Source organism: Salvelinus sp. IW2-2015, linkage group LG35 (assembly GCF_002910315.2).
Source record: "Salvelinus sp. IW2-2015 linkage group LG35, ASM291031v2, whole genome shotgun sequence".
NCBI lineage: Eukaryota > Metazoa > Chordata > Actinopteri > Salmoniformes > Salmonidae > Salvelinus > Salvelinus sp. IW2-2015.
Window position 1 is genome coordinate 12,544,614 of NC_036874.1, and position 26,128 is coordinate 12,570,741.

The window sequence follows — 26,128 nt, forward strand, 5'->3', positions numbered from 1 at the left end:
CGCGTCAATACACCCAGTCACTGCAAAGATATAGGGGTCCTTCCTAACTCAGTTGCCGGAGAGGAAGGAAACCACTCAGTGATTTGACCATGAGGCCAATAGTGACTTTAAAACATTAGCTTATTAGCTGTGATAGGAGTAAACTGAGGATGGATCAACAACGTTGTTACTCTGTAAAACTAACCTAAATGACAGAGTGAAAAGAAGGAAGCCTGTACAGAATACAAATATTCCAACGCATGCATCCTGTTTGCAATAAGCCACTAAAGCCGTTCACTCCTAATCTACGGGCCCTGATGTTACATTAGATTGAGCAGCTAATGATGGAGCCCCAAACTAATACGAAGCATATTCATCAGGACTACATCTCTCTTTGCTTCACTCCCTCTATAGTTTCTCTTTTTCTTTCCATCCTCCGCTAATACGTTCAGTTCCATTCATCCCTTTATCACTTTCTATTAATGTAGGATTAGGTCATGTACTGTAATGTAATGCCATTCCATCTCACCTCCTCTGATTAGGTTAGTCATAGTGTAGTCGTAATTTAGACATCGACATACTGTTATTCTGAGACGGCTGCGAATGTCATCCTCACAGTGCACTACTTTCATAGCGAAATAAGACAGAAGGATATGGGTTGCATCCGAAACCGCACCCCATTCTCTATATAGTGTCCTACTCACTATAGTGTACTGCTTTGACCAGAGCCCTATGGGTCCAGGTCAAAATGATTGCACTATATAGGAACTAGGGTGCCATTTTGGATGCAGACACGGTTTATTGGTGACCCTGGTTGACTCCAGACTTGGCTAGTGCTCTTGCTTTAGTTTCTAAGATGACGTTAATGCTTTCCTCGCCTCTGCAGATGTGGACTGGTTATTGATCTACAGAGGGTGGTAAAGCCTCCCACTCTGATCCACAGACAAATGATGTGGTGCATCAGCTAGCATCTGGGTTGGTGCACAAGAGGGACAAATAGATCCAGACCAGCTTAATCTTTATACTGCGCCCTAAATGGCACCCTATTCACTATATAGTGGATGCCTTTTGATCAGGGCCCAAATGGCTTTGGTCAATAGTAGTGCACTATGTTTTAAGTAGGGTGCCATTTGGGATGGCCCTTAGTTTCTGTACTTTCTTCAGCACCAAAATGCACCATTCTGGAGAGTGATGAACAATTGTAATATCTGTCTGGATATCTGTCTCCTCGGCTCAGTGCCTTCTGAAAAGCAAGAAAGAAACAAATGATGTGCCGTTGCCCTGGGACATAAAGGAAAACACATTTTGGAGATATTGTAGGTGTCGGTGCACTAGAACCGTATAAAGCTTTGGCTCCGAGACACTAAATTGCCTCAAAGACAAACCAGGGAACTGCTGAAAGTGACACCAGACTGAGGTGAAAATGGAATGTTTTTCATTACTGACACTGGTGTTGTTTGTTTATCTGTATAATCTGCCTACATTTTGGTAAGGACAACGTGTAATTGTACCATCACATCAAGTTCCAATACTGTTTATTTGCCCATTATTACAATCTAATGAAAACGTTGCAGAACATCATGATTTTTTTATGCTAGCATGGATTTGTTGTCTTGAGTGTGAACCAGTGTGTAACGGTGTGTTGACTGTGGTCCTCTCTTGGCGTGGTATGTGCTGTGACACCTGTAATGTCCAGAGTGTGTAACAGTGTGTAACAGTGTGCCAAGTGTGGTCCTCACTTGTTACGGTATGGTTTCTGTTCCTAGTGTGTATAACAGTGTGTGTTGACTGTGGTCCTCACTTGTTATGGTATGGTGTCTGTTCCTAGTGTGTATAACAGTGTTGACTGTGGTCCTCACTTGGCGCTGTATGGTTTCTGTTGCAGTGGCACCAGTTGGAGCTGGGGCTGGGCGTCAGCCGGGAGCAGTATCCTGGCGGAGTTTGGAACCCTGCACCTGGAGTTYGTCCACCTRTCAGAGCTCTCCAACAATGGCATCTACACAGAGAAGGTATGGACTACAGTACCCACAATACTGTGAGTGACTTGGGTTGCACAAATCCAGAAACTTTCCCAGTTAGGTTCAACAGGAATTTCTCAAAAACTTGGGAACTTTGGGGACGTTTTTGCAATTTTGCAACCCTATGTGTGACTGTCTGCTACAGAATATCACATTTTACTAGGTMAAATATGTTAAACTGTTAACATTGTATGCTTATCAGTGCATGCTGTATGTATGTCATTATCAATTTGTGTTTTTCTTGCTGCAGTCATTACTCCAGCCTCTGGCAATATTCTTAAGAACTTCACTTTCAATTTATTTAATGGGTATTTGTGAATGTTTTTAATGGGCATACTGAACATAATGGTAACTTTCATTGGACGATAACTTTTCCTTTCTAATTTGGCTGTAAGTGTCAACTTCAGGGTACGAGGACATTTAAATCAATTTAGGAGCATATGTGATGCCAAAGTTGAAATCCTCTCTACAGTTATTTTTCGTTCAGAGCTAATGTATTTTTTACTGTGTGGTGTTGCAGGTTATGAATATCCGAAAGCTGTTGAACAAAATCGAGAAGCCTCACGGTCTCTATCCTAACTTCTTGAGTCCCGTCAGTGGCAACTGGGTCCAACGTGAGTACTGGCCTCCACTGAAGGAGATACAAATTATTATATTATTATCATGGAACATAAGGGCACTGGCCAGCCACACTAGTAGACTGGAATGTCTACTAGACAGCCTGAGTGGCATTCTAATAGCCAAAGGTACAAAATCTGTGCCAAGCGATATTTGGGAAGACAACATTAACTCCACATTTTCTACTAGCCTGGTCTAAAAAGTGCTATCTGGCTAGCGGGCTAGCTTAATTTCCATCACCATACTTCACTTACTGTATCCACAGGAAAGCTTTTGACACTATACAAGCACCGCCTTTGTAATTGTAGTACAGCAGCAAAGAACGTCTCTGGTTAACCCAGTCAAAGGCAATTCTGAGACTTTTTTAATACTGTACAGGAACACTATAATTCCATATTATTACACTCTAGTCGTCCGTGAACTGATCGTCTGACTTCTACACAGTCCTCCGACCTTGCAGGAGCGCTCCTATTTAAATCCTTTGGAGCCTCCTTGTCATCCATCCATCCCCTTTTCTTCCTTTCTTTCTTTCACTATCAATGTCAGTCTCAAGCAGTGATGTAAATCGCCTCGCTCTGGGTTATTAAAATGATAATGAATCCAATTACCTTGGGAAATTGAATCTTTTCAGATTCAACTGAAAGGCAGAGGAATGGGAGATGCCTGAGACGACATCTGAAGATGTCGGCCTGAAAGTCCTAATCTGGCTGATTATGGGGCTAATTGTTGTTGCGGGTGAATGGTTAATGAAGCAGGTAGATAAGAAGGAGAGGGACTGTGGGTGTTCAGCCCGGCCTGTGTTTTTGTCAGCACGGGCACATTGGGCACAGAGCAGAAACCATGGATTCACACACACATCTCCCCCAGTCTCTGCTGTTCTGTTGTCAAGGGCTAACAGAACGCTGCGTGATAACCTTTCACAGCGGGTAGGGGTGTGTGGTGGTGGTGGGTGGGTGTGTGAGCGCACAAAAAAACATCTCCAACCCAGTATCCAGAGTTGTTAAATTAGCATGAAATTGAGTGGGAGGGGAAAAAAATCAACAACCACAAGTGTATTCATATCTGAAGTTGTACCAACCAATTCAAATGTTATTTCAATTAAAACCACAACTGTGTGGGTACGTGATAAAGCTAGCCATAATGACAATGTTATTTTCTGTGCTAAGGTTACTCAGAGTGTGAATCTACAAATCAGTCAGTSTGTCATACCCCACAAGAGATTCCCACGTACACTCTGATTCTATTTGACTCGTCGGTTATTGGGTTTAGTAAACCCAAGGTCGCCTGCCTGTGAGACTACAGAATAATGTTTGTGAAAAAGACCCTCCCGGTGTGGGAAATAATGTCAGATTTCTCTCTTTTTCCTCTCCCAGATCACGTTTCCATTGGCGGCCTGGGGGATAGCTTCTACGAGTATCTGATCAAATCATATCTGATGTCAGACAAGACGGACGAGGAGGCTAAGAAGATGTACTACAGTGCTCTGGAGGTAGGAGAAATCCCATAGAGCACGCAGAGAGGGACCTGCCGCTGCCGTCAGGGGGCCCCTCTATCTCAGCAAGCACTGTAGGGAACGGATATATGCAACGCGGAAGGATATGTGGACGGAAGGAGCGAAGGAAAGGAGGACTGGGGTCTGTTATCGCTGTAGTTTTAGAATTCAGCAGACTTTTACAGTATATCATAACGAGAATCGTCAACAGGGTGGCACAAACACACGCGCGACACACACGCGACACATGCACACGTGTGTAAGTGTGCACACAGAGTCACAAACATACGCGCAAGCACGTACGTGAGCAAACGCTCTCATACACGCAAGCATGCACGTGCACATGCAAATATGGCACCCCTACACCCACGCACACACGCACTCACTCACCACACACCACACATACACCCTCACAAACATGGCACGACACACACAACCTCCTCCACACACATACACTTAATCCCTCAGCCATCAATTAGCACAATATCTTCTCCTTAAATACCATTGACGCTCGTCTTTTAGGCTGATGAGACTATTTGCTCATTGGAGGGTCAAGCCAGAGGCAAATACATCAATTATAGACGATCTCTCTCCTGTGGCCTGGTATTTAAAATAGTTATAGTTTTCTGGTATCACACCATAGCCATACTGTTTGTGTTTGTATTGTGCTCTCAAGCGTAGCTAGTACAGTATTCATTTGCATTACTATTCAAATAATGGATTAGCTTTCAAAGGTAGATAATAATTAATAGATACAAAGTGAACGTCCCCTTAGATGCTAATTAAGACACTGTGTGAAATGCCACACATTTCAATTAATCCCAACAACATGGTAACGGCAAACAACGCCTAATTAGAAACGTCTCACCATATCTGCCCGTAAGGAATGCAGTCATGGGAAAACATGAATTACAGTAGCATTCATAACATTATGAACACCTCTTTCCATGACTTAGACTCACCAGGTGAACRCAGGTGAAAGYTATGATCCCTTATTTATGTCACTTGTTAAATCCACTTAAATCGGTGTAGATGAAGGGGAGGAGACAGGTTAAAGAAGGATTTTTAAGCCTTGAGACAATTGAGACATGGATTGTATATGTGTGCCATTCAGAGGGTGAATGCTCAAGACAAAAGATTTAAGTGCCTTTGAACGGGGTATTGTAGTAGGTGGCAGGTGCACCGGTTTGAGTGTGTCAAGAACTGCAATGCAGCTTGGTTTTTCATGCTCAACAGTTTCCCGTGTGTATCAAGAATGGTATCACCCGGAGTGCATCCAGCCAACTTGACACAACTGTGTGAAGCATTGGAGTCAACATGGCCAGCATCCCTGTGGAACGTTTTCGACACTTTGTAGAGTCCATGCCTCGATGAATTGAGGCTGTTCTCAGGGCAAAAGGGAGTGCAACTCAATATTAGGAAGGTCTTCCTAATGTTTTGTACACTCAGTGTGTACTAGAGCACTGGGAAGTTTATGTTTTAATGAGCAGTGTCAAATCTGTGGGTAAGATTTCATAGAAATGCTTGCTAGGTTTTAGGATCGTCGGTTTGATTCCCGCAGGGGCCACCCATAAAAATGACAATGGCAGGGATCGATGTCTTATGCGCTAGAAGCAAGATTAACATGTTTCAGCTATTTAGGCAGTGGATTGGCCATTTCATAAAAGTTGATGCTATGCATTGCATTCTTATATCCAAACACATAATGAGAGAGAGAGGGAGAGAGAGAGAAAAAACGAGTCATTGGGTATTGATCTCCTGAGATGCCTTACTCTGTTTCTTAACTTTCCAAAGAAAGACAAACTATGGCAGGAGACATTGCACCAGGGAGAGAGAGAGAAACTTCAATAGATTTCCTCTTAAAGTCTCCCTCTGTCCCTATCCTCTCTCTCTGCTTTCTCGCTCTCTATCTCTGTTTCACACACTCTCTCTCCCTCCCTCTCTCTGTCCATCCCTCCCTCTATCTCTCCTTTGTTTCCACCGGATTTCCACCTCTCTCTCTCCTGGAGTCAGAATAGAATGTCAAGGAGGCTTGACATCAATTTTCCACAGACCTGTCCATGTGTTATAGGACGTATAAATAATTCCGTAAATAAATGCAGACACACATACCAATATGGACATGTTGTTCGCAATGGCAATGTGAATAGATAGCATGTCTACAAAACATGCATCCACAGGAMATTGTGGATAGAAGAAGCCCTACAACAACTTGGGTACACACAAATTGAAGCAGCTGCCTTCCGAGCACTGCCATGACACCTGTGCTGTAGATAGAAATGTATTCCAGACCTTCCAGTTGCTTCTCCAGTATTTCTTCTTAGATCAGACTTAAATTGAAAGACAATTGCAGTCTTTTTTTTTTTTTTCAGTGTTTCCCCGTGTTGGATTCTGGGTAAACTTTGAACATTGCTATACTGGAGACATGATAGATCAGGGGTAATACTATGGTATCTGAGGGGTGATAGAGAATGGTTGCTTCATCAGAAGTGAATGGTTATCTGTAGGAGCCAGATGGCTTTGGAATGTGTAGGGGAGACGGGTGGAGATCTCGGAACCTAACAATGCCACTGAGGGAGAGAGGGTAATGTATAACGTTTACATTGTGTCAGGATATGTTAGTGTTAGTCATCAGGGATCCTCTGGGAGGAGAGGAGACACAGTCTGGTATCATTAACCATGACAGCCTTGAGTTGGGGAGGAGTGAGCACTTTGGAGTAGAGGTCAGGTTAGATGAAATGAGGAAGGACAGATATAACTACGGTGCTGTATAGCAACAGAGATGCATTGGCTGTTCGGATGTGGAGGAAGGGGACTCAGCCTAGGAGAAAGGGTTAAATATCAGWGCTTGTGTGAAATGTCGTTTGTCTGAGTTACAGCTGCGTCGACCCTTTGGGAAGAATTAAACGTGGTTAAGCTTCTCTAGTGTCCGTGAGTTATTTACTCTGGAAATAAGAACCTAACACCCATCTCCGTTTCAGAGTAACAGAAGCATTCAGAACCCACAGAGTTGAAATCATACATATAGAATGACTAGAATAACAAGCCTGGATGCTATTTCTAAGGTAGAAAAGCTGTATTCTACTGTGTGTGAATGGAGGTTTGTCTGTGTATATTTCTGTGTCCNAGAGAGAGAGAGAGAGAGAGAGAGCTTACTCTGTTTCCTGACTTTCCAAAGAAAGACAAACTCTTGCAGAAGACATTGCAACAGGGGTGGGAGAAACTTCAAGTCTCTCTCCTGTTTCTCTATCTCTGTTTCGCACTCTCCCTCTCTCTCCATCCCTCTATCTCTCCTTTGTTTCCACCTCTCTCCTGGAATCAGAATAGAATGTGTTATAGGATGTATAAATAATTCCATACATAAATGCAGTTCACATTGGCAATGTGCATAGATAGTAGCTCTACAAAACATGCATCCACAGAACATTGTTGATAGAAGAAGCCCTACAACAACTTGGGTACACACCAATGGAAGCAGCTGACATCCCAGCACTGCCATAGCACCTGTGCTGTAGATAGAACTGTATTCCAGACCTTCCAATTGCTTCTCCAGAATTTGTTCCTAGATCAGATTTAAATTGAAAAACAATTGCGGTCTCTTTTTTTTTATTGTCAGTGTTTCACCATCTCAGTTTCAGAGTAACAGAAGCATTCAGAACCCACAGAGTTGAAATCATACATATAGAATGACTAGAATAAAACGCCTGGGTTCTATTTCTAAGGTAGAAAGCTGTATTCTACTGTATGTGAGTGTAGGTTTGTCTGTGTATGTTTTCTTGGTCTCACCCCCCCCCCAGGCTAGTATAAATGCTAACCATGTTTCCCCATCACAGTTCCAGCAGGATTCAGAGCAACACAGAGTTGAAAAAATGCTGCAGTCAATTAATATAGATTTATCTGTGTCTCACCCATTTATAAATGTCAATCTTCCCCCAGGCTATCGAGGCTAACCTGGTGCAGAAGTCCCCTGGCGGGCTGACCTACATGGCGGAGTGGAGGGGGGGCATCCTGGACCACAAGATGGGCCACCTGGCCTGCTTCTCCGGGGGCATGGTGGTGATCGGAGCAGACGACGGAGCTCCAGAGAAGAGACAGCACTACCTAGACCTGGCTGCAGAGATTACGCACACCTGCCACGAGAGTTATAGTAGATCTGGTGAGTGGGACTGGGAAGGCATTGAGTATAGGACRTCTGTATGACCAAGGACAGGTATGAGTTGAGTATTTAAGGATATTGGATATCCAATGTCTGGATATTGCTCTGGGTATTCAGAGCAATTATAGCTTTTCCTGTTATTCGTGCAGGACATTATCAAGTCATTAAAATTCGGTTGCTGTTAGACTATCTTGTTAAGTGAAGGAATTTGGTGACCCCCCCCCAAAAAAAATTAMAAATAGAGAGATTGAGTCATAGTAGGTTTTTGTACGTAGAAGGTTCTCTCTGGTAAAAGAGGTATATTGGTCATCAAAAAGAATGGAGGATCAAGTCACTCTTCATATAATTAATTCAAATGCCTTTATTTGTATGCCATGTTCAATGGAAACAAAGATTAAAAACTGACGCGTTTCGGCTGCATGGCCTTTKTCAGGGAGAGATTGAGTCATATTGGAAATAAAATAATCTGCAGCCAATTTACATTTAATTTCCCCCTGAATAAACCAGAGAATCACTCCTAGCTGGAAGCTACACCTCAAAAGCTGGATGTAAGGCTTAATAGGGAGCTGCAGAACCTCATGTCTCTGGTGTGAGGAATAAAAGTTATTCAAAATTATTCTTTATCATCTTTCGCCATTTCAATGTGCACTCATGCTGTCCTACCAGGCCTCTTTTGAAAGCAGTAATCCTTTGAAAGCAGTCAGTGGTGATTCAGAACGGCGAGAAATACCAAGATGTCCGTCATTTGTAGAATAAACAGAGAATGAGAGTCTCACCGAGACCACAGGCAAATTATTTGTAGTACAACTCAACCTGGAGAGGGCGAAGATCAAAACAAGACCAAGATCCTCAAGTCTTGATGAGATTCCACACACACAGTAAAATCACAAGAGTTCATTTTACAGTATTTTGGGGTTTATATGGTCCCAACCCCATTTTGTGTTAAAACCATTCTAATCATGGTGTTCATATGAACGACACTAAATGGAGTAAATATCCAACTCAAAAGAGTTTCATAAATTTAACTCCCTTGGCATTTTTCACTTTTCTATGTTGTTTTAAATTAATAATCAACTCCAGCAGAGTAAATTTCTCTTTCAGTTTATTTCCTTTGAGTTATAATGGTATAAAGCCTTTTTAAAATATTTATTGTGTTACATTATGGTTACTCTTAATGGAGGTAAAAGTACTCCATCCCAATCAACTCCAGTTATCAACACTAACTCCAGGGAGCGTATCACTCCCGAGGGTTAAGAAAACTCCCAGTAGATTCAATTCAACCCAACATTTTTTTTAAACTGTGATAACAACTATCTTTTATTTACTGTGCACTGTCTGGATGGAGAATGAACTCGAGGGAATCTAAAAGACTGAGAGAAAAAGAGAGTTGTGTTCACTTTTGGGGGAAAAACTCGCTTGAACTTGATTTCTCGTCCTTGGCCCTGACACTTCACTCAAAATTGATTCCGAAGAATATATTTCTGTGTTTCCACCACAGGGTGAGCAGACTGGTTTCATCCTGAAAATACAGCTAATGTGACTCATCGCATAACAGGTTTCTCGATATACTTAGAAGACGTTTGATCTCCCCATCCAAAAGGCGCCGCCTCCTTTTTATTGCCATCCTCTGCTTTTAATTTTTTTTTTTTTTCATTCTTCATTTTTTCCCCCTTCTCATTAGAGGGCTACTCAATATTTCACTTCAGAGCCTCTTAGCATCTGTATTGGATGCCTTTGGAGTGAGAAAGGAGGTTAAAAGGGTTTCTCCTTCTGCCGCTCCTCTCTGAGTCTGGATCTATGCCATCGACACAACAGGGCCGGCTGGCCCCCGTCTTCTAGCCAAGACAAGGCAGACCAGGCAGCATTGGGGCTATCGATTCAGACATGAGAGAAAATGTCTGAAAGTTTTCCATCATTGGCTAATGTGCCTCGCTGTTGGGGAGGAGATGAAGGTTGGATTGGAGTTGATGTATAGAAGCATAAAACAGTCAATAGTTCAAAAGACAGATGGGCTCTCTGTTCTAAAAAGAGTTGAGAAAGTTGGAGTCGGTCGTGTGTACTGAAATAGAAGGAGATGATGTCAAGGAGTGAAATGCCACCACTGCCATTGTTGCTCTCATTCCTCTCCTGCCAGATGGATGTTGTGACTACAGTGAGAAAGTCCAAAAATGGATGTAGCAACTAAGGATTGCCCCTTTAACAGGCAGTGACCTTCATACAGCAGAACTATGTCGCCATTTGAACGTGATCCATCGTCCTGTAAGATTTTTTTTWAATTCTGTCCCTCTGTTCCGTGACTGTCCCACAAAATCGTTCCCTTGTCCCACAATTGGGCTTTTTAGATGTGGTCACCCTAATTCCACCAGTGGAAGTTTTGCTACTGCAACATGTAACACCATCTTTTCGCATGTGAGGGGAATAACATTATTTCAACCCCACGTGTGAACTTGCAATTCCACATGTGAAATATAACTGCATATCCGATATTCACAAACTGCAATTCACATGTAAGGTGAAAACATGTTATTCTCCTCATGTGAAAAGATGATGTTAACATGTGAAATATAATTTCACGTGAAATTTAAGCTTAACATGTGTGTGTGATTTCACATGTGAAAATGCAAATGTGATGTGTTTTTTTGATTTGGCAAATATCCCACTACGGTTTGGGGGGAAAAACACAATATGTGAAACATGCGTCATGTAACATACGTAGTAATACACACTCATCCTGATTGCGGTTCAAAATGTGAAATGTTGCCATGCCAATGGTCTTAACCTGAACTCCTAATGTACTAGAAATTGCTACCCAGATTAGCAACCATTGTGCTACTGTAGATGGGAATCCTGTTCACATGCTGTCGCTATGGCCTTCCAGAGTGRCAGCCGGCTAACAGAGAGAGAATGTGTAGACCAACTGGGGAACAGGTCTTTATTGTAGAGCTCATTTTCCATGACTTTTTAGAGCGTAATGTCAGAATCGCGACTGTGTGCCAGGGCTATATTATTTATAGTGCGTTGCTAATTCACCCACAGCTATGTTGTTCATTTTGATTTTTTTTCAGTACCTCAGAAGACCGATTGAACAAACGATTAACTTAAATATAAATGGACTCAAATAAAATTCCTCATCCCCCATGTTTTTTTTTTTTTTTTAAGTACATAATTTAATCTGTTCACTCTGTGTCTCTCTAATCTCCCTTTAGCTACGAAATTAGGGCCCGAAGCATTCCGATTCGACGGTGGGGCAGAAGCCACGGCGACCAGACTGAGTGACAGATACTACATCCTGCGGCCGGAGGTCATCGAGAGCTACATGTACATGTGGAGGTTGACCCATGACCCAAAGTACCGGGAGTGGGGCTGGGAGGCAGTGGAGGTGAGTCACGCAGACGCTAACGTTGCACCGTCTTCATGATGCAGCCATGATGTCACTAAAGTAATGACTTGTAACTCTGGTACTTTATCCTCAAAATATCTTCTGGTTTTATTTGTTACATTTTGATGAGCAATGAGTTTACACTGAGTGGAGATCTGGTGTTTATCATGAAAGTGCATTTAACAAGGATGTTTAAAAGAACAATAAAACAGTGATTCTAGAATGTGTTTTTGAAATATGACTGAAAACACATTCAGATGTCGGATCTTAACTTAACTAACTCTCTTGTGGCAGAGAATTTTCCTGCAGCATCAGGAAATTCAAACGAGTCCCTGAAAAATAGCAGCTATTTTTTCTCCATGTGGGGGCAGTCGAGTCATTTGGATCAGGGCTTGCTATCAAAATAATTTTCTCTCTCGCTCGCTTAAACGCTAAGCCTAGGTCCTACTACTGTAACATTCAAATGTACAAAAATTTGTCTGAAATGCAGTATTACACATCAACTCTCGTTTTATCATTTTATATAGCTTAATAACACAAGATAAATATTGGTCTACATACAAGTTTCAGGTGGATCCAAAGGTAAAAATGTAGTTCTGTCGTGGCCTGAGGTGGTCGAGCTGCTAAGGCTGCTGCCTTCAGCGCGCACATATAGGCCTACCGTGTAGGTCTACCACGCCTGTCTGGCACAAATGAAGTCGGAAGTTTATGTAACAGTATAACTTTAAACCGTCCCCTCGCCCCGACATGGGCGCGAACCAGGGACCCTCTGCACACGTCAACAACAGTCGCCCACGAAGCGTCGTTACCCATTGCTCAAAAGGCCACCGGCCCTTGCAGAGCAAGGTGCAACACTACTTCTAGGTTTCAGAGCAAGTGACGTAACTGATTGAAACGCTACTAGCGCGTACCCGCTAACTAGCTAGCCATTTCACATCCGTTACATTTACATACACCTTAGACAAATACATTTAACTCAGTTTTTCACAATTCCTGACATTTAATCCTAGTAGAAATTCCCTGTCTTAGGTCAGTTAGGATCACCATTTATTTTAAGAATGTAAGAATAAAATTAGAAAGAATGATTGGTTTCAGCTTTTATTTATTTCGTCACATTCCCAGTGTGTCAGAAGTTTACATACACTCAATTAGTATTTGGTAGCATTGCCTTTAAATTGTTTAAGTGGGTCAAACGTTTTGCGTAGCCTTCCACAAGCTTCCAACAATAAGTTGGGTGAATTTTGGCCCATTCTCCTGACAGAGCTGGTGTAACTGAGTTAGGTTGTAGGCCACCTTGCTCACACATGCTTTTTCAGTTCTGCCCACATTGTCCATAGGATTGAGGTCAGGGCTTTGTGATGGCCACTCCAATACCTTGACTTTGTTGTCCTTAAGCCATTTTGCCACAACTTTGGAAGTATGCTTGGGGTCATTGTCCATTTGGAGACCCATTTGCGACCAAGCTTTAACTCCCTGACTGATGTCTTGAGATGTTGCTTCAATATATCCACATAATTGTCCTTCTCACGATGCCAATCTATTTTGTGAAGTGCACCAGTCCCTCCTGCAGCAAAGCACCCCACAACATGATGCTGCCACCCCCGTGCTTCACGGTTGGGATGGTGTTCTTCGCTTGCAAGCCTCCCCATTTTCCTCCAAAAATAACGATGGTCATTATGGCCAAACAGTTCTATTTTTGTTTTCATCAGACCAGAGGACATTTTCCAAAAAGTACGATCTTTGTCCCCATGTGCATATGCTTTTTTAATGGTGGTTTTGGAGCAGTGGCTTCTTTCCTGCTGGCGGCCTTTCATGTCAGGTTATTCGATATAGGACTCGTTCTACTGTGGATATAGATACTTTTGTACCTGTTTCCTCCAGCATCTTCACAAGGTCCTTTGCTGTTGTTCTGGGATTGATTTGCACTTTTCGTACCAAAGTACGTTCATCTCTAGGAGACAGAACGCGTCTCCTTCCAGAGCAGTATGACGGCTGCGTGGTCCCATGGTGTTTATACTTGCGTACTATTGTTTGTACAGATGAACGTGGTACCTTCAGGCATTTTGAAATTTGCATTTGAAAGTTATCTTTCTGAGGTCTTGGCTGATTTCTTTAGATTTTTCCATGTCAAGCAAAGAGGCACTGAGTTTGAAGGTAGGCCTTGAAATACATTCACAGGTACACCTCCAATTGACTCAGAAGCTTCTAAAGCCATTACATAATTTTCTGGAATTTTCCAAGCTGTTTAAAGGCCCAGTCAACTTAGTGTATGTAAACTTCTGACCCACTGGAATTGTGATACAGTGAATTATAAGTGAAATAATCTGTCTGTAAACAATTGTTGGAAAAATTACTTGTTTCATGCACAAAGTAGATGTCCTAACCGACTTGCCAAAACTATAGTTTGTAAACAAGAAATTTGTGGAGTGGTTGAAAACGAGTTTTAATGACTCCAACCTAAGTGTATGTAAACTTCCGACTTCAACTGTAAATCAATCTCCCGATTGACTTGATTTATTTACACATTTCAAATATTATTCCAGGAATATTTTACCCCTGATCTTGATAAGAAATGACCATACCAGATACTTTAGGATAACATAAATAGGAAACAAATAAAATAATAACAATATGTTACACCAACAGTTTCCATTCATACAGTGTTGGGTAATTGCCAAAGTAGAATTTTGATGGTAAATGATTAAATACTTTATTTCGATTGCACAGAATGTTTGTCAAATAGATACATTGCCCTTCTGTTCACAAAGGACTAAGTTGTTCTGATTACAGTACCAACCGTGTGTGTTGAATATAGTCAATCTCTGAACTGACAAACTGAGCTAATTGATCAGTTCAGTGATTGACTAAATTCAACACACCTGGTCTTCCAGGTCGGTTAAATCAAAAACCAGCATACGCTGCAGCTCTCCAGGAATAGGGAATAGGAATAGCCTACCCCAAACTGTTAACCTTCGAGTTGTTCCGGTTTTAACCCTGTAACCCAGCAGCGTCCAACTCATTCCATGGAGTGTCTGCAGGTTTGAGTTTTTTCCTTTCAATTAAGCCCTAGACAACCAGGTGTGGGGAGTTCCTTACTAATTAGTGACCTTAATTCATCAATCAAGTGCAAGTGAGGAGCGAAAACCCACAGACACTCGGCCTTCCGTGGAATGAGTTTGACAACTGTGCTGTAACCCTGCGCAATTAATCTTGTAAACGTGCGGAATTAATGCGTCCAAAAAATACATTCATCCATGAGTCAAAGGGTAGTGGGCCGGATTCAAAGCCATGCCAACTCTGGCATATGTGTGCCGGGTTTAGTGGCTGTAACTGTAGGACCACATAGGCACTGAGAAAACCAATAATGTATTATACCTGTTGCTTGCCTTCAACATATAATAAAACAATTAATATATATTTTTTTATCTGATTTTCCTCCTGCGACAAAAGGGGTCAAATTAAGATCTGACATCTGTACTGGTCTCTGTCCATACRTATTCTCTCGAGGAMCTAATGTACAGTACATATAATTGAACACGGTCAAGGCCCTGCGATGCTACATCTGTCAAGGCAGTGTGAGGGCAGAACTAGCCAGGCTGATTAGCATAGTTTTACCCCTTGACAAAGGCAGACTAATGCACCATAATTAACACAGACCCCTGTTCTTACTGTTGGATCTGCACGAGAAGAAGCAAAGTGTGGGTTTTACCAACCTTTGTGCCCCATAATTAATKCATGTGTCAACCCTGTCAGTCTGATCACACAGAATGAATGCTAAATCTATCATCCCAACCCCCGTTGCAATGTCTAAGGTGTCCTTTCTACAGCCACATTATTAGCTCTGCCCTCATTTACCACCTCAACCCCAACCTCTTGTTCTCACTCGTGCTGCTGGATGCCGTTGAATATTGTATAAGTAGGCTTTATGTTTGGTGTCGTATGAGGTGAATGTGCTGTGAGGTAAAAGAGGGTGTTTGAGGACACGGTACTAGGTTGACGCATCTCTCTCTGGTTCTCCATAAACAACCCACGTTCCCTTATTAGGGCCCTGCGACGCTACGTCTGACAAGGCGGCGTGAGGGCAGAACTAGCCAAGTTGATTAGCACATGACTACCCCCTTGACAAACGTTCCCTTATTCGAGGTTGCCCAACTCCAGTACTTGAGAGCTGCAGTCCTACTACTGCAGTTTGATTTGATATGAATTGCAGTCATTACGTCGATAGGCAGGAAGATACTGTCTGTGCCCATTGGCTAACTACTGGTATAATACATGTCCATTTTGACATTAACAWCCCTCCTGCGCTCTGCTTTCTATTCTTCWCCCCAGGCTCTGGAGCAACACTGCCGAGTCGAAGCTGGTTTCTCTGGCATCCGAGACGTGTACGCCCAGACAGTCAGCCACGATAACATGCAACAAAGCTTTTTCCTCTCCGAGACACTCAAGTAAGTGTTACACGGCCAGTCAACATCCCCCCCCCCCACTGAGAATATACCAGCAAACACTTTGCTTTTAAGATTTGTAAACGGCTACAGAGCTTATTCCGCTAAGTGTAAATGGCATATACAGTTTCTGAGATATAGTATGAAGTAAATGGCATATGCAGTTTAAAACCCCCTACAGTCAATCGAATTAGCATAATACAAATATCCCCATCAAAATCCGTCAGTTTATGCTAGAGATTTCATTTTGCATGGGCTGCGTCTCAATCCACGGCATCCACCGATGTCGCCCTTCCGCATCTGCGGTGAAAGGTGGCAGAGCTAGAGCGGCGTTTGTCAGACCATGAGACATCCCGAAAAATCTGTCTTCTCACGAAAACGTCTGTAGTAGTTTGACCCCTCTGTGGAAAGGTGAGACTCTCACGAACATGAACATGTCGGTTGTTTTGCTCTAGGACGCCCACAAGCCTCACAAGAAAAGAACAAAGAAAATAATTCCTGATCTTTCTTATATCTCTCAGATATAGGACAGACAGTTCAGAACAAACTTCTTTTAGATTTTTGAGGGGGACTATCTGTTTGTTTGTCCATGTATGAAGTTGTTATTCAATGCATTTCTATGGGCTAATAGCAGTAAGGACAAATTCAATGTTTCATAAAATAATTGTTTTATTTTTATACCTTTAAGGATCCTAAAACTTAAAATCAAATAGATAAATGATCCTTGGTATGAACATCTTAAAACAATTCCATACGTTAGCTTAGTAGAACCCCCATCCCCCTGGCTTAGACTCTATAGGGTTTTAATGTATTAATCATTTTTTTCTCATTAGCTATGGTATACACTTTCCRCCCTATCGACTTTCCTGTCCATCGTGAGAACACTCACATTAGTCTTAAGATATTCACACAATATGTTGAGTGCACTCAAGCACGGTATCTTCATTTCGACATTTACAGACAAACCCTTTCTAAGGTGGGGGGGGGGGTTTATCACGAAAGGAAAAGAAATTGAGGAATTCTGATTCAGCTGAAAGACTCCATCTAGCCCCCTCTCAGACTCAAGAGTTTGCTCTGGGCTGGTTAGGTGATGTGGACAATCCACATTGTGATGATGTATCAGACCTAATAGAGCCATGAGGAACTTGTGAGTGCCGTCTGGGCCCCCGYAGATAAAGAACCCTTAAAAACGTTGGTGGGAAAATAAAGCACACGCTTCTTTAAATAAAGGACACGCTTCACCTTGCGGTTGTTCGTCATTTATTGTATTCGTCAATAACTCAATAAATCAGTCAATAGTCGTGAGAAATTACAAAAGASACTTGTTTTACGAAAGCAAAGAATGTCATGTCGTTACATCAGYAATTCATCTATCATTGCCCAACCATGATTAAAACATGTTTTATTGGCTCATACAATAGCATTATAGCCATGATGTATTTGTTTAGATACCCGTAGTCTAGGAGAAAACTAGCCAGCCAATCCTTTATTCTAGCCGTTCGTTTCCCCAGACATTGACGCCGTTTGTCCCTCTCAGGTATCTATACCTGCTCTTCTCTGACGATGACCTGCTGCCTCTGGAAGACTGGGTGTTCAACACGGAAGCTCACCCMCTGCCCGTCGTCCGCAAGAACTGCCTACAGRGGGAGGGAGGGACACACGACAAGACAACCTCGGAGTAGCAGCCTACTGTACAACCACTGCACAACTCACCTGCATACAGACACAGAGTAACACATATTCTTACATCACAAACACACACATATACACACACATGACAACATTACACACAGGTAACAACACCACAACAAAATGCAGGGCCAACGTCCCTTGGGCCCTGTCACAGACTTTCAATTCCTTTCCAGTAAAGGATCTTGTCGTATACGCTGTGATTGTATATCCTTGAGCCGGGCCGGGACTACTTCCTGCCGGCATTACTTTCTGTGGACAATCAAGACGAACATGATTTTCATGAAAAGAGCACCTTTTTTCTTTCCTTCTTTCCTCTGTGAGGAAACCAAGAGTATCTTGCAGACCCAAATGTAATGGGAGGAGTGCTGTGTTATGGGCCATATTGTGAGAGAGAGAGAGAAAACCACTGAGCTTTTTCTTTGATTCTGTTTTTCACCGCAATCGATTAATGATTTCACTTGAGCTTGTCTTTGCTTTTTTTTCTGGCTTTTTTCTCTGTCTCTTTGACCAAAGTTGTTCGWTTTTTTGTTCACCCCCTCATAATTCCCTAAACATATTATTTTTTGTGGTGAGATTTGACCAATAGTAAGACGACGGACTAATATGGAGTGTTGAATGGTGTTGAATATTAAATGTATAGACAATTGTGAAATGTAATACTCAAAATCCACCTTAAAGTATTGTTTATTCAGAGTTTCTTTGCAGAAACAGGTTAAATGAATAATAACAGGAATGGGGGAAAATTGAAAACTGAAGAGGTTGTTGGAGAGAGAGAGTGTCTTACATGTCCAGGGACCATTTTTATACAGATTTTCTTTATAATTTATTTTGAGTACAATACTGGTGACATATTTTCATCAGGCCAAGTCCGTTTTGAATCCTCCTCACTGCCTTTCAGGGCGTAACTTCACATTGTGTCAGTCCTGTGACTTTAACACAAGTGTCAGTCCTGTGACTTTAACACAAGTGTCAGTCCTGTTATTGTAACACTGTGACACAAGTTACTGTTACTGTAGTACTGTAGAAATGGTGTCAGTCCTGTGACTGTAATACTATACAACGAGTGTCTGTCCTGTGACTGTAAGAAGTGTCAGTCCTGTGACCAACATCGTAACACAAGTGTCAGTCATATTACTGCAACACTATAGAACGAGTGTCAGTCCTGTGACTAAAACACAAGTCTCAGTCCTGTTACTGTAACACAAGCACTCACAACCACCCAAGAGGCAATATCACCACAGCTAGTCCTAGTTGCCGAGTATGACTGGGCTCAAATATGCCTGCCAAAGTTAACAGCCCTCATCGAGAGCTCCAGCTCTCTCAAATCCACAGTGGGGAAAGTTAGGCTTGAGGCTAAGCGTTTGCTAAAATGTACACCGTCGAGGGGAATGTGAACGGCGCTTTCCTATTTCATCCTTATTCGTATCATCACTGCTGTCCAATACAGTTGTGGAGAGAATGTGCTGTACATACCTGGATGAATGTAATGGACCCCTGTATTAGCTTATCTTCAGTTTCTTTTGTGATTTATTTCACTTAATTGCATAATTATGTTCATTTCTTTTTAATTTGCTTCCCTCAGGTGTTTCTGTAAAAGAGGAAAAAAACGTTTGACTTTAATTATAGTTCTGGTTGATATTAATTATTGTTATTACTTATCTTTCATTGTTGAATATTTTCAAATACTGATAAAAGACCTGTGCAACTTTGTACATTTAAAGCAACTTCATTCGATTTGTCTGGATTTTTTTTGGTCTGTCCCTAATATTACTGTTTATGGTTTTTACTGTATRGAGTGTAAAATCTATGTTTGACCTCACCTTCCAACACATTGACTAAGTGTATTTCCAGAATACACAACTGTCAACTTAACCTATTGATATGGAAGACCTAAGAGCTTCGCCATACTTCACACATGAAACCTCATCACGTATCTGTACCACCAATGCTGCAAATTTGCAAAGCTCCTAAGCTCTGCTCTCTGTAGCTTTGTGCTCCAGGTCTACCAGCACAATGTTTCCTATACCTTAGCAACCAAGGCTGTCAACATCAATATCAGAAAAGATCATTCTCCATGACATCAAGGTTAGAAATATTTACATGGCTCTTGGCTCTTGTTCACGTTGTAGTTCAGGGCCCAGATTCACAAAACCTTCTTAAGAAGCTTTTTATGTTTTTGTTTAAGAAGTGGTTTGTGAATCTGGGCCCAGGTACACTGAACACTGCTGGGGAGTGGGTGTTTGGTTGAGTGTTTGGTTGAGTGAAGCCAGTGGGTGTTTGGTTAAGTGAAGCCAGAAGGTATAGTGTGATCCGAACATAGAAGGGCACGCCAGCTAAGCCTTCAAACGCCAGCTAAGCCTTCAAACAGTCTGTACATTGAGTACAACTCTTGTGAAGGTAGTTCTTTGCATAACATCTAGACATACTTTATGCCATCTATGTCTCAAAAACTCAACAACTTATTCAATATCATAAATGCATAGTTTTGCGCGGTGTTGGGGAGTAATGAACTACATGTAAACTCCCTTTTTCAGGACCCTGTCTTTCAAAGATAATTCGTACAAATCCAAATAACTTYACAGATCTTCATTGTAAATGATTTAAACACTGTTTCCCATGCTTGTTCAATGAACCATAAACAATTAATGAACCTGTGGAACGATCGTTAAGACACTAACAGCTTACAGACGGTAGGCAATTAAGGTCACAGTTATGAAAACTTAGGACACTAAAGAGGCCTTTCTACTGACTCTGAAAAACACCAAAAGGAAGATACCCAGGGTCCCTGCTCATCTGCGTGAACGTGCCTTAGGCATGCTGCAAGGAGGCACGAGGACTGTAGATGTGGCCAGGGCAATAAATTGCAATGTCCGTACTGTGAGACGCCAGCACTGCAGGGAGACAGGACAGACAGCTGATTGTCCTCTCAGTGGCAGACCACGTGTAACAACACCTGCACAGGATCGGTACATCCGAACATCACTCCTGCGGGACAGGTACAGGATGGCAACAACAACTGCCTGAGTTACACCAGGGACGCACAATCCCTCCATCAGTGCTCAGAATGTCCGCAATAGGCTGAGAGAGGCTGGACTGAGGGCTTGTAGGCCTGTTGTAAGGCAGGTCCTCACCAGACATGACAGACAACAACGTCGCCTATGGGCACAAACCCACCGTCGCTGGACCAGACAGGACTGGCAAAAAGTGCTCTTCACTGACGAGTCGCGGTTTTGTCTCACCAGGGGTGATGGTCGGATTCGCGTTTATCGTCGAAGGAATGAGCGTTACAACGAGGCCTGTACTCTGGAGCGGGGATCAATTGGGGTGAGGGGTCGCAGAAGATCAGGGGTCGCTGTGGTCACAGGCATCACAGACTGAAGCTGTTGGTCTATTGCAAGGCCCACATCTACATAAGCTTTATGACGTTACAAATGGGAGACGATCCTACCCCCTCATTGTGTGGTGACCTACTTCCGTACGCAGGCATCTTCTGCACGTGACCCTCCAAGCATGACACAATGCCACCAGCCATGCATCTGCTGCGTTCTGTTCTGTTGATGGATATCCTGCAAAAGATGTCAGGTGTTCTGCAGGCCAGCGAAGAGCCCGGATCTCAACTCCATTGAGCACGTCTGGGACCTGTTGATCGGAGGAGGGCTAGGGCCATTCCCCCAGAATTTCCGTAAACTTGCAGGTGCCTTGGTGGAAGAGTGGGGTAACATCTCACAGCAAGAACTGGCAATCTGGTGCGTAGGGTTTGCACTGCATTACTAATGCAGCTGTGGCCCACACAGATACTGACTGTGTACTTTTGATTTTGACCCCCCTTTGTTCAGGGACACATTATTCAATGTTCTTGTTAGTAACATGTCTGTGGAACTGTTCAGTTTATGTCTCAGTTGTTGAATCTTGTTATGTTCATACAAATATTTACACTGTTAAGTTTGCTGAAAATAAACGCAGTTGACAGTGACGGACGTTTCATTTTTGCTGAGTTTAGTTCAAATAGTAATTTTACTACATTTTGCAGTAGCTGCTTAGTGGTAGATGTAACCTAATTTCAAATCTAGGTAGTGTTTTCAGTAGTTAACYTTTTCACAATGTAGCGGTGTAGCTAACTACTGGAACTACACACTACTTTTTTACCATTTAGCGGTGTAGCTAACTACTGGAACTACACACTACTTTTTTACCATTTAGCGGTGTAGCCAACTACTGGAACTACACACTACTTTTTTACCATTTAGCGGTGTAGCTAACTACTGGAACTACACACTACTTTTTTGGCAAAAAACAAATATGGGTGAAGTAGGAAATAATTCCCTTTCTTTTTCGGCATTAGACCTGGAAAATGTTCACGTGAAAAATTGTTTTTGTGTTTAATAGGCTAAATGACACATTCTGTWAACATATAACCCCAAAGTGATCGGTTCTTGCCATTTGCTGTCTATGACATTTCAGATTTACATATGATAATTTATCACAAAAGAGTTTGGATGTAGTGAACTACTCTTTCAAAGTAACTTTATTTGAGTAAACTGCATGTTCTTCAGGGTAGCTTGAGTGTASCTTAACTTCTTCCAGTGCGAAGTAATTGGTAGCCTGGTAAACTATATTTTCAGAATAGCTTCCCCAACACTGGTTTTGTGCTGCTTGGATTCATTGCTAGTATATCAGTTTGCGTTTTAATGTAATCTTTCCTCATTGATTTTCATGAGAGGAGATGAGGTGCTCACTGAGTGATGAAATTTGTTTCATTGTTTGCACAGGGGAAGTTCATTACAGATTTAATTGATGGGGGGAAGTCTCCAGGATAGGTAAGGTTCCAGCAATTAGGAATAGAAAATTAATAATGTGGGTTTAGTCATCACACCAATGGATCACAGAAGGGACAATTTCATTTCATTCTGCTCCAAATAGTATACCTGCACATGTAACCAGAATGGCTCATCCAAATCAAATTATTAGAATTGTATTATATGAATACAAAATAGATTATATTTGGCACATTTTGTCAACAGAGCAAATGTTCATTGCTTAGGTAATGTTTTAAGTCAAGCAGACAAAAACAAACAGACAATAGTATTTTCTTAGAAATGCCCGAAAACGTCCCACTTTCTTCCCTTTACACAATGTTTTTTGAGTCAAACAGAGACAAAGACATGCTGACATACTAAGAGATGCCTTAGCTTTAAATTCTTAGAAGGAAAGAAGGTGAGMGCAAGGGAGCATGGTGTGCATCCATGAGCAGCCCTGTTCGGTGTTGGGGGCTACGGATGGGGGGATTACGGTCCATTTGAATGCACCTGGGACTGAGACAGATAATCCCTCCTGTCTTTTTCCCCCCGTAATAATTCTGGTGAAACAGAGCAGAGGAGACGGTGGGGGCCAGTCACCGCTGCTTAGTGGGCGGCCATTGTTATCTTCCTCTCACAGCTTGGTCTCGGAGCCCCCACACGGCTCACTTACGGCCTCCATAGCTCTCCCCGTGTTGGGGCCCTATGTGCATGTACTGCTATCAATATGGCCGCCTCGCAGAGGAAGGTCTGACAACGCTTGGCGTGGACCTGGTGTGTGTGCGGACAACAAAGGGGAATGGCAGGGGATTTATATTATMGTCAGTGTGTACTGTAAAGAAGARGGGAGGGAGATGTGTTGTACTAGCATATGCCTGCTCACTTCTCTCTGTCTCTTCCGGTGACCAGGGATGTGCAGCGAGACAGACTCAATAATTCATTTCCTTATAACCTCCCTCTTCAAGGGATGAAATTATGATCAAGATTTGACTGCATGCTCAATGGCTTTTACCCCTGCCCCCTCTCTCTCCTTGTGTCTTGTCTGTGTACACTTTCGTGGTTCTTTTCTCTCAGGGTTTTGAAGAGTAAAAAACGAGAAAGAATTGAAAGATTTTCAGGTTAATATTTCAGCAAAAAAGAAGAAACTGCCCATATCTAATCTCGTGAAAGGACGGGTTTGTTTTTGACAGCTCTTTGCGGTGAAAGGCCAATTTTCCAAAGGCGGACTCTGCCAGACAATTCTGTGTCCTTGTTCGATGGAAAAGGATGGAAGAAACATAGGGGGAAAGTAAAGGTGAAAAACACATTCAACTTGTTTTATTCCTTACTGTATGTTGTGATAGACGTTCATGTTTCATAAAGTCCTCTTTTGAGAATGGGCGGCAGGTAGCCTAGTGGTTAGAGCATTGGACTAGCAACCAAAAGGTTGCAAGATCAAATCCCTGAGCTGTCAAGGGGAAAAAAACTGACGTTCTTCCCCTGAACAAGGCAGTTAACCCACTGTTCCTAGGTTGTCATTGAAAATAAGGATGTGTTCTTAACTGACATGCCTAGTTAAATAATGGTAAATAAAAAAATAGCAGACCTGATTATGACAGACTGAAGGTCAAATAATGGAGGCAAAAACATTCAGCATTTCCTCAAGCATGATCAAATTCGAATGAATCTCTTTCCTTTCAGATTCAATTAATCTCTGTCCTCGCTCAATTKTATTCTTATGTTTCCCTCAGTTGGAGATATAGCAGTTTAATGGCTGCTTTTGTTTCAGTGCGATGAAAATGGAGCACAACATTTGATGTATTGGATACAAGCGTTGTTTACGCTAACTCTGCTTTATTTGGGTGGGGAAAACTGATGCTTGCTGTTGCTTGGAAGACAGGACTACATCCAGTGAGAATGATATTGATTTGAAAGCATTGCCAAGAGGATTGAAATACATACCTTTAGGAGATAATTTCACTTTATTTGATGAGTTTAAAAGGTTTCATTATTGGATTACGTTGCTAATCCAATCTCTATGAAAACGGATGTTTTTGTCCAATTTCATGACTATCAAATCTTAATGTCAAGATTGTATGATGTTGGGAAATGATCCTATTTTTCCAGGGCATACAGGCATACTCACATTGCTGTTCAACATCATCATAATAGAGGCCTAATTCTGGAATTGTCCATGGTGTCTTCCAAGTCACCCAGCTTGTGAGAGGAGACAAGGATTTATGTTTTCTCAAACTGTGTGCACGTGAACAGGGATACCTAATCAGTTGCTCAACTGAATGCATTCAACCGAAGTGTGTCTCTGAATCAGAGAGGTGTGGGGGGCTGCCTTAATCGACGTCCACCTCATTGGCACCCGGGGAGCAGTTGTTGTTGGGGGTTAACTGCCTTAGTCAAGGGCAGAACAGCAGATTTTTCCACCATGCCGGCTCTGAGATTTGAACCAGCATGTTTTCAGTTACCTGGCCCAACGCTCGTGAGTCTGGGTGCATGTGGGTGTGTGTTGAGCAGATTCCCCAGAATAAAGGCGTGCTGATTGGTCTGTCAGAAAACTACATCGCCAGCATTTCTCAAGGTCGAATAGTCCTGAGTCCCCCAGCTACCAACACATTGTTAGGGAGAAGGAGCAATCACAGCTGCATCCTCAGCTGCTAACACAGACGTCCACAATAGCACTGGGACCTCATGTTCATTAGAGAACACTGTAGCAAAATATTTTACAACGGAAACAGAAATATACCTTTATTATTGGACAATTCCAGATAGTACCTCCTCGTTTCGTAACGTTTCCTTCCGTTGCATTACTACTGAACACAACCCTCATGAACACCGAGTTCAACAGAAGACGACATCCATTAAAGGAATTTGTTCAAAAGTCTATTCACTGAACTATTGTATGATTCGTACTGTAGTTTGCAGGATTACATGGTAATTCAAGGTCACACGGTTSAGGGTTAAAATTACAGAGAAGACAATGTGAGCAAAACAACAATGGCRAATTATTCTGCCTCAGTAAACGTCAATGACTGTTTATGCTGTTTTTGGAGCTGGTGATTTGCAGTCTGTCAGCAGTTGCCAGAGTGAAGCAGGCTCTTATGCCAATTAATGTTTTATTTTTTTCTCCTGAGGCTTTGAATAATCAGAGAGCCTATTTCAGAATGTCTGTCCTGATTAATCTAACGCAAATGTTCTACCAAGTTCATTGTAATCAATATGCAGTTGTCACTCACAGCGCTTTATACTATGCATACCGCCCTCTCTGTTACATTACAGTGACTGCAGTTGAGAGATTTTTGGCTTTAAAAACTTTGGAACGAGCCCTGTTTTCTCAGCAGGTGGTGTTCTGACAATGGTTTGAGGGCTCTCTAGCTCTCTCTTTCGATTTATGTATTTTCATATAGGAGATTGTTTTCTCTTGTTATTGTGCAGGTCCATTTGAATGGGCTTCATACCATCATTTTGTTTTAACAGCAGTATCCTAAAATCAACATGGGTGTGAGTTTTGCCTAGTTTATTCCAAGCCATAACAATTTTGTTAAAGGAAAACCTGCATTATGCT

General features: G+C 42.2%; 1 protein-coding gene across 2 annotated transcripts in view; it reads left to right on the plus strand.

Moving 5' to 3' along the window:
* LOC111959136 (mannosyl-oligosaccharide 1,2-alpha-mannosidase IA) overlaps positions 1–18,101 on the plus strand; it is a 239,554-nt gene extending 221,453 nt beyond the window's left edge. Inside the window, exons 6-12 of one of the 2 annotated variants that reach the window (XM_023980596.2) lie at positions 1,865–1,988; positions 2,518–2,611; positions 3,989–4,104; positions 8,044–8,263; positions 11,470–11,642; positions 15,972–16,087; positions 17,622–18,101. In XM_023980596.2, coding sequence (XP_023836364.1) covers positions 1,865–1,988; positions 2,518–2,611; positions 3,989–4,104; positions 8,044–8,263; positions 11,470–11,642; positions 15,972–16,087; positions 17,622–17,766 — 988 coding nt within the window. In that variant the 3' untranslated portion in view covers positions 17,767–18,101. Of the gene's footprint in view, positions 1–1,860; positions 1,989–2,517; positions 2,612–3,988; positions 4,105–8,043; positions 8,264–11,469; positions 11,643–15,971; positions 16,088–17,621 lie in introns of both variants that reach the window. The other variant, XM_070437363.1, reaches the window with a different exon arrangement.
* The last annotated feature ends 8,027 nt before the right edge of the window (positions 18,102–26,128 follow it).